The sequence below is a fragment of the Ranitomeya variabilis genome, chromosome 1 (assembly GCF_051348905.1).
Source record: "Ranitomeya variabilis isolate aRanVar5 chromosome 1, aRanVar5.hap1, whole genome shotgun sequence".
In the NCBI taxonomy this organism is placed as follows: Eukaryota; Metazoa; Chordata; class Amphibia; order Anura; family Dendrobatidae; genus Ranitomeya; species Ranitomeya variabilis.
This window is the reverse complement of record NC_135232.1, coordinates 324019065-324029035: the sequence shown is the minus strand read 5'-3', so window position 1 is coordinate 324029035 and position 9971 is coordinate 324019065. Positions and strand designations below refer to the sequence as shown.

The following is a 9971-nucleotide window of genomic DNA, read 5'->3' as shown; positions in this document are numbered from 1 at the left end:
CCAAGTACTCAAAATGACCTTCGGGCGTATTAAATGCAGTCTTCCATTCATCACCTTGCTTAATGCGCACAAGGTTGTACGCACCACGAAGATCTATCTTGGTGAACCACTTGGCACCTTTAATCCGGGCAAACAAGTCCGACAACAGAGGCAAAGGATACTGAAATTTTACAGTGATTTTATTCAGAAGCCGATAGTCAATACAAGGTCTCAAAGATCCGTCCTTCTTGGCCACAAAAAAGAATCCCGCACCAAGAGGGGAAGAGGAAGGACGGATATGCCCCTTCTCCAGAGACTCCTTGATATACGAACGCATTGCGGCATGCTCAGGTACAGACAGATTAAATAATCTTCCCTTAGGAAATTTACTACCTGGAATCAAATCTATGGCGCAGTCACAGTCCCTATGAGGAGGCAGAGCACTGGATCTGGACTCGCTGAATACATCCTGAAAATCAGACAAATACTCAGGAACTTCCGAAGGAGTAGAGGAAGCAATAGACACCGGCGGGGAATCAGCATGAATTCCCTGACAGCCCCAACTTGACACAGACATTGCCTTCCAATCCAAAACTGGATTGTGGGTCTGTAACCATGGCAGACCCAAAACGACCAAATCATGCATTTTATGCAGAACAAGAAAACGAATCACCTCCCGATGTTCAGGAGTCATGCACATGGTCACCTGCGTCCAAAACTGCGGTTTATTTTCCGTCAATGGCGTAGCATCAATACCTCTAAGAGGAATAGGATTTACTAACGGTTCAAGAACAAAACCACAGCGCTTGGCAAATGACAGATCCATAAGACTCAGGGCAGCACCTGAATCCACAAACGCCATAACAGGGTAAGAAGACAAAGAGCAAATTAAAGTCACAGACAAAATAAATTTAGGTTGCAAATTACCAATGGCGACAGGACTAACAACCCTTGTTAGGCGTTTAGAGCATGCTGATATAACATGTGTAGAATCACCACAGTAAAAACACAACCCATTCTGACGTCTATGATTTTTCCGTTCATTTCTAGTCTGAATTCTATCACATTGCATTAAATCAGGTGTTTGTTCAGACAACACCACCAGAGGATTAGCGGTTTTGCGCAACCGCAAACGCCGGTCAATTTGAATAGCAAGCGCCATAGAATCATTCAGACTTGTAGGACTGGGGAAACCCACCATCACATTCTTAATAGCTTCAGAAAGGCCATTTCTGAAATTTGCGGCCAGAGCACACTCATTCCACTGAGTAAGCACGGACCATTTCCGAAATTTTTGGCAATACACTTCAGCTTCATCCTGACCCTGAGAAATAGCCAGCAAGGCTTTTTCTGCCTGAATTTCAAGATTGGGTTCCTCGTAAAGCAATCCGAGCGCCAGAAAAAATGCATCAATATTTGCCAATGCCGGATCTCCTGGCGCTAGCGAGAAAGCCCAATCCTGAGGGTCGCCCCGCAAAAAAGAAATAACAATTTTAACTTGCTGAGCTGAATCTCCAGATGAACGGGGTCTCAGAGAAAGAAACAATTTACAATTATTCTGGAAATTCCTAAACCTAAATCGATCTCCAGAAAACAATTCCGGAATAGGTATTTTAGGTTCAGACATAGGACTACTGGTAACAAAATCTTGGATGCCCTGCACACGAGCTGCCAGCTGGTTTACACTTGTAATCAAGGTCTGGACATTCATGTCTGCAGCAAGCACAAGCCACTCAAAGGTAAAGGGGAGGAAGAGAGGAAAGAGAAAAAAAAAACAAACAAACTCAGAATTTCCTTTCTTATTATCCCACTTCAGCAATGCATTAAACATTCAATGTGGGCCTGGCATACTGTTATGACCCCAATGGCAGAGGGTCTCAGGAATAACTGCTAAGTCTGCAAACACAGAAAACCAGCTCATAGGGCAGTGGTAACTGGGCTGACCATATATCTAATCCTAGCACCACAAATACCAGCAGCCGGGGAACGTTACTACGTTGATCCTAGACGTCTCGCGCCAGCCGGAGAACTACCTAACCCTAGAAGGGAAAAGAAAGACCTTTCTTGCCTCCAGAGAAAATACCCCAAAAGTTGGATAGAAGCCCCCAACAAATAATAACGGTGAGGTAAGAGGAAAAGACAAACATAAGAATGAGCTAGGAATTTAGCAAAGAGAGGCCCACTAGCTAATAGCAGAATATAGAAAGATAACTTATATGGTCAGCAAAAAATCCTATCAAAAATATCCACACTGGAAATTCAAGAACCCCCGAACCGTCTAACGGCCCGGGGGGAGAACACCAGTCCCCTAGAGCTTCCAGCAAAGTCAGGAATCACATTTAGTACAAGCTGGACAAAAATGAGAGCAAGCAAATAACCCAAAAAACAAAGAAGCAGGACTTAGCTTAATTTTGCACGAACCAGGACCAGCAGATAGGAGCAAACAGAATGTGTCTGATAACACCGATGCCAGGCACTGGACTAAGGTTCCAGGAGGTTTATATAGCAACGCCCCTGAAGTAACGACCCAGCTGGGTGCAAACTGAGGGAAAGAAATCCCAGAGTCATATCACTAGTAACCACAAGAGGGAGCCAAAAAGTCTAATTCACAACACACTACCCAGGATTTGATTAATCCCCACAGTTTCAAGGGTGCCTTAAAAGCACATTTCTTCAGAATGACCTACCACCTCAACACATTAATCTAACTATCCTTGTGTTGCCCATTCACAATTTTCTTCATAACCGGGATCTTTGTATCTTGTTCTCCCATCTTTATGCATTGAATAGCCCTCTGTGTCTGTGCTTTTACACATACTGGTTGGTTACCAGTTCATGCAGTCTTACATGAACACCCGATTTCTTACATTATGGCTGGTCAGAACAATGAAAGCAATTGTTACCATCGACCTTTCGTGTCTCCCCTATTTCCTCATAAATTGTAAGCTTGTGAGCAGGGCCCTCAATCCTCTTGGTGTCTGTTGTTTTATATGATTATTGTTACTCTGTAATATATTTTATTGTCTGTACAAGTTCCCTCTAAAATGTAAGGTGCTAAGGATATAAAGTGGCTGTCTAGAAATAAAATTATTATTATTAATTATTATTGCTATAAGTGTCAGCATAAAAGTAAGGAATACAATCTCATACTAATCCATTTGTGTATCCACCCCTTGTTTGGGCATAAAAAATGCATGGAAAAACAGTAATGTCATCAGCATAAAATGTAGCTTTCTAATTACTATATACAGTAATTCTAATGGAGATATTAAGTGATGACAGATCTTTTTGATAAGCTGGTTAAGCTCCAGAATTATATGAGATCATGCTATTGTCTACCAGGGCTTAATAAGATAAAGCAACTTATAGCTTTTCACTTAATGATAAATAACTAAGCCTATTAGTATAAATACGTGTCATCACTTATGAGCTCACAGCTAGGTTTTTGCCATAAAAGACAGCTTAGATGCTCCTGATGCTTCATGAAGTCTGGCATTCAATTTGAGGAGATGAAAGTACTAAGTTAATCTGCTACATATGGCTTAGCACAATTATGCTTTACACCTATCACATCAAGTTAAAAAGTAAATTAAAACATGCCTTTTATTATAAATCACTAAAATGTGTAAAAAATTATAATAGTGTGTTCTACTGTGGGTCAGTTGTCATGTAAATTCAAAGGTGTTGTCCCACTATTGTTAAAAAATACAACTTTATTATTATTTTGATCCTTTATTAGAATCTCCACCTAATGAGTTCAGTGGTGGCCTCAATGCTCAGTAGTCAAGTCCCATCACCTGGATCCTTTGTGCATGGACAGATTTCCGTGATTGATTGGGCAAGGTGACCAATAAGAATTGGTAAGAATTAGTAGTCACTTCACCTGCTAACGTGTAGTCTCACCATTTTATACACGTCATATAATGTTTTGCTTCATTAATGGTTCTCATTTCTTTATTTTAGTAATTATGGCTGTTAATTGGTATGAAATATTTTCATAATGAACACTATAAAAAATAGTGGTAAGGGAATGAATAAAAAAGTGTCGTGCAAGTGTATCCCAGTGGAATAAATTAACTTCAGTCATTCACTGTTAAGGTCTCATGAGATAAGTTATTATCTAGGTTAAGGCCTTATTAAACCATAGTATGCTAGGGCTGCAGTTTATTCTTAAACCAAAATAGTGACATCAGGCAGTAAATCCTGAAATGTTCAAGAAATTAAATTCATTTTTTATTATGCTACGAATAATTGGAAGTTTCAGGGTTAGAAAAACGCATTACAATAAGAGACATGATACATGAATGGACTTTGCCATCTATGAATGCTTGCTCTCTTTCAGATACTAGACACAAGAATGTCTATTCGGCCACACCTTGGTGTTGTGGAAAGGCTTGAAGCTCCTGTCAGTAAATGTATTGTAGACACTATAGTATGTCTCCTTGCTATTCAGGCACATATTGACCCATGAGTATTACAGCTGTAGACTCATTTCAGAGGCGCAGAGACTATAAGGATTAGAACTTGATCTACTATGGAGAACAGAAGTTGCTTAGCTAATTTTATTTTGGTGGCATTTCCTCTCACTTTTGCTATGAAGGCTATTGCTTTTTACGTTCTTCTTTTTGTCCATATGGTTACATTACTTGGAAATGTTCTTGTTATTCTAATCATCTGGAAAAGTCGCATCCTACATACTGCCATGTATTATTTTTTAGTCAACTTGTCTTTCCTGGAGATATGTTTTACCTCTTCAATCATACCAAAGCTATTATCTATTTTAGCATTTGAAAACCATACTATCTCTTTCTGGGGATGTCTCAGCCAGTGTTACTTTTACTTTTTGCTTGGTTCTGTTGAGTTGCTTCTTCTGGCTGTCATGTCTTTTGATAGATATGTCGCTGTTTGTCACCCTTTACGGTATGCAGTGATAATGACTCCATGTCTATGTATGAACCTCACTTTGGGCTGTTGGGTTGTTGGATTCATGGACACTCTTATCCCAACTTTACTTATATCTAAAGTTACATTCTGTAAGTCTAACATAATTGACCACTTTTTCTGTGATGTAGAGCATCTTCTAAAACTTGCATGCTCCAAAACAAGCCTTATTGAATTGATCAACCTATGTTCTTCCTCTTTGGTTGTCTTTGGGTCTCTGGTGTCTATAAGCATTTCATATACTTACATAATAGTAGCTGTAACTAAAATTTCCAAAGTAGAAAAAAGGTGGAAGTCTTTCTCTGCATGTGCTTCTCATCTACTTGTTGTGGTTATCATTTATGGAAGTTCCCTTTTCTTGTCTATGAGGGGAATGACCGCATCATATTTGGACATTAGCAAACTCTCAGCTTTTATGACGGGGATTGTGACCCCTCTTTTAAACCCGTTCATTTATACTCTTAGAAATACCCAAGTACATAATGCTATGCATCAACTAATTTTTGGGAGCTCTTTTAAGGTGTAATATGATATATACAGCTCTGGCAAAAATTAAGAGACCACCACATCAACACCTTGTCATGGCCAGCCCAATCTCCAGACCTGAACCCCATTGAAAATCTCTGGAATGTAATCAAGAGGATGATGGATAGTCACAAGCCATCAAACAAAGAAGAACTGCTCCAGAAGCAGTGTGAAAGACTGGTGGAAAGCATGCCAAGACGCATGAAAGCTGTGATTAGAAATTATTATTATTATTATTATTATTATTCATTTTTATAGCGCCATTTATTCCATGGCGCTTTACATGTGAATTGCGGGGCAAATATAGACAAATACATTAAACATGAGCAAAAACAAGGCACACGGGTACATAGAAATCATGGTTATTCCACAAAATATTGATTTCTGAACTCTTCCTGAGTTAAAACATTAGTATTGTTGTTTCTAAATGATTATGAACTTGTTTTCTTAGCATTAATTGAGGTCTGCAAGAAATGCATTTTCATGTTATTTTGACATTTCTCATTTTCTGAAAATAAATACAAAATTTAGTGCTTGGAAATTCGAAGACATGTTGTCAGTAGTTTATAGAACAAAAGAGCAAATTACATTTTACTCCAAAATATACCTATAAAGAGAAAAATCAAACTGAAAATTTTGCAGTGGTCTCTTAGTTTTTGCCAGAGCTGTATATGGTCACACTTTCACATTTAAGTCCATTTTGACCAAGATTGTCTACAATTCACAGCTGAAAACTATCATTTTTATATACATTATATTATAGTATGTAATACATTATGTTATATTATGTAATGCTAAGAAAACAAGTTCATAATCATTTAGAAACAACAATACTATGGCAAGTTGTATTAGGAAATTTAAACTGTACTATTTTAGACTATGTATTAATGCACAGTGTAGCCATAATTTCTTTTTAACTGGCACTTATCATAAGTCAAATAAAAATAATTAATTTTGCAAGACTAGAAATAAAGATTCTATTTTTATACTATACATAATGATATACGATTTCCACCTTTTTCTACCTTGTCATTAAATGCTTATAGATTTTTTTCTTCATGGAGTAATCTTTTCTTTTAATGTTATGGCATATTTCGAATGATTTGGCATAAAATTCTTAACTCCCACTGATTGAGAGAACAAAAAGCTGAGGTCCCTTCATCATTTGTTCTGCACATTAGTGTGTCCAGTCACCTACTTTGCATTCTCACCACTGAAATGAATAGGGTTGTGATATAGATTTCTGACCAGCAGGTAGCCAGCAATGTTCTACTGGTCAGCACGGTGGCTCAGTGGTTAGCACAGCAGCCTTGCAGCGCTGGAGTCCTGGGTTCTAATCCCACCAAGGACAACATCTGCAAAGCATTTGTATGTTCTCTCTGGGTTTCCTCCGGGTACTACGTTTTCCTCCCACATTCCAAAGACATACTGATAGGGAATTTAGATTGTGAGCCCGATCAGGGACAGCGATGATAATGTGTGCAACCTGTAAAGTGCTGCGGAATGTTAGTGCTATAAAAAAATAAAGATTATTTCTTTAAAATCAGTGAAGAAGCTGCAGCATTTTACTAGTCAGATCTCTAGAAATCAGTAAATCATATCTGACTTAGACCCTAGAAGGGCAAAGACATATGGAATAAATCATTAATTTTAACATGTTCTATTAACTAATCTACCTGTGTTGTCATGTCTCACGACTTGGGAAATCATTTAATATTTGCATTGCTTGTGTTCAATTCTTCTTTCTAGGCAGAAGTTTGCCTTTCCCTGTATTTTGTCCCAACTCTCTCCCTGTAGTCCTGTGATGTATGTTTGTTCTCGCCCTTCTTCTCCATTTTGTCATCATTCCTCCATCTGTATGCATCTTACTACATGTCCTCTGTTGAATATTCCTTTTTACCTGCTACTTTCATCATAATACAAGAATTTCAGTTAAAGCAACCCTCTTTTCCTGGAGTCTTCTTACATGAGATCATGGCTGAGTTAAGCTGTCTGATTAATCGGTATGAACGTGAGTACAGGTGAATACGGAAGCGCCTAAAAGTAGAGGTCTATCCAGGCACTACTACGTTCTACATATCCATGAGTCAGAATAGTAAAAAGGAATATCCTGCTTTCAGAGACAGTAACTCAAGGTCTGTGCTGCACTTCAGTGAAAAAAGGACATTTCCCAGATATATAGTAACCCAGTTTCCAGCCAGACCCCAGCATGCATAGAAGCACACACGGCAGATAAACAGTGAGAAGTATAACCCTCATCATCCACTCTTCCTGCCTGCATCGAATCATGTCTGAAGCAAGCAATACAATGTCCCTACCAGACTTACAAACACAGGAAAGAGACCCAGATCCCCATCCACCAGCTAGTGAAAGAGGAAAACGTACAGTCAAACCTACATGGAAAGTCATGGAGAATTTAGAGACTGCAAAAGGTGTCGTATATAGTGATGTGTCTTCACTGTGGGAGAAAGTGCTGAGTCACATAGACACTGTTTCAAGGCCTGCTTCTCATGAGTTACCACTTGAGGGAGACCTAGAACAATTATGCACAGTATACCAAATGTATATGGAGAAGACTGACCAATACATTACTCTCCTGAAAAAACTGAATCTGCCAGAGACTTTAAACGAATTGCAAAGTTTCCAGCAGCTTAATTCTGAAAGGGACTGCACCGTACGTGACATTAAAACCAAGATAGAGGCTAAAATTGCACGGACACCAGATGCGTCAACACGCTCATCCAAACCGTCCAGGCACTCAAAACGCTCATCTAGGTCAAGTTCTTCAAAATATTCCACCCTCAGCGAGCAGCTTATAAGAGCACGTGCTAAGGCAGAAACGTCTAAGATACAAGCTGCCTTTGTGCAAAGGAGAGCAGAAATGGATGCAGCCACAGCACAAAAGAGAGCAGAAATGGATGCGGATGCAGCACACAAGGAAGCTCTGGAGAAGGAATGTGAGCACGCAACAGCCATGGCAGAGCTAAGGATCCTGGAACGAGCTATCAGTGGGAGTCAAAGAGACAGCATCAGTTTGTGTGAAGTGGAGACAGAAGACCCTATTGAACACACAAGAGACTACGTGCTAAGCCAAAATGGCGAACCGCAGATCATTACTAACACTCCTGATGGCGTTCATGCTTCTCCAGGGCACCAGGATGCCGATCCACTTACAGAACCCTGCATTCAAGGTCATTACAATGCTCCCAAACTTGAACTTCCTTCGTATTCCAGTATGCACCAAGACCCCGCATCTCACCAAACTCCACAGGCTAATATCCACACGCAACCCAATATGCCGGCAGGTCATTATACTCTCGACAACCACGCAGTGCCAGCTCCGCATGTAGCAGAGACTATACCCACCAAACCGATTGCTGGACTAAATGCATATGCCTCTCCATACTTACCCACGTTTCAAGGCCAAGACATCTCCACCCCTATGTACAACACCGCTCAGCCTACATTCGTGCATCCTAAGTCAGAAAGAACAGACATGTCCGACTTCGCAAGGTACATGATTCGCCGCAAACTTACTAAAACCGGTCTCACAAGGTTTGACGACCAACCTGAAAATTACAGAGGTTGGAAAAATGCCTTTAGAACCGTAACTAGTGACCTCGGCATCACTGCTGCCGAAGAGCTGGACTGTTGTGAACTCTATTTTTGGGCTCCCTCTAGTGGTCACAAGCGGTACTGTGTAGTGTTGTCTTTCTGCAGGTTGGCAGCATCAGCTGGTTCGTTATCCTTGCTTGGTTTCCTATTTAACTCACCTGGATACTCAGTTCCTTGCCTGCTATCAATGTATTCAGTGCTCTTCAGATTCCTGGTGTCTACCTTGCTCCCAGTCTCTCCAAGACAAGCTAAGTTTTTGTTGATCATTTTTTGATTATCAGTGTACATTATGTTTTTAGTCCAGCTCGCTAAAATGTGATTTCCTCGCTTGCTGGTTGCTCTAGGGGACTGAGTTTCTCCCCCCACACCGTTAGTTGGTGTGGGGGTTCTTGAAATCTCAGAGTGGATATTTTGTAAGGGTTTTTTACTGACCGCATAGATTCCCTTTTCTATTTTCTGCTATCTAGTATTAGTGGGCCTCATTTGCTGAATCTGCTTTCACCCCTGTGTATGTGCCTTCCTCTTACCTCACCGTTATTATTTATTGGGGGCTTCTATATCTTTGGGGATTATTTCTCTGGAGGAAAGAGAGGTCTTTCTTTCTCTCTAGGGGTAGTTAGTTCCTTAGGCTGGCTCGAGACGTCTAGGATTTTTTAGGCACGTTCACCGGCTACTTCTAGTGTGTTTGGATAGGTTCAGATTTGCGGTCAGTCCAGTTTGCCACCTCCCTAGAGCTTGTCCTATGTTTGTTACTTAGCTGGAGTAATTTGTGATCCTCAACCACTAAGGATCATAACACTGGACCTGCTAATCAGATGGCTAGGACCACAATCCACCAAGAGACTCAGGTCTGTACATATCAGTAATCCAAGGGCTGGTCTCATGGCTGCATGGGAAAGACTAGAGAAAAA

General features: G+C 40.2%; 1 protein-coding gene across 1 annotated transcript; it reads left to right on the top strand.

Annotated features, from left to right (window-relative positions):
• Positions 1-4612: 4612 nt before the first annotated feature.
• Positions 4613-5446, top strand: LOC143795202 (olfactory receptor 6J1-like). The gene has a single exon (XM_077281003.1). It carries the CDS (start codon positions 4613-4615, stop codon positions 5444-5446), a length of 834 nt encoding a protein of 277 aa, XP_077137118.1.
• Positions 5447-9971: the final 4525 nt, after the last annotated feature.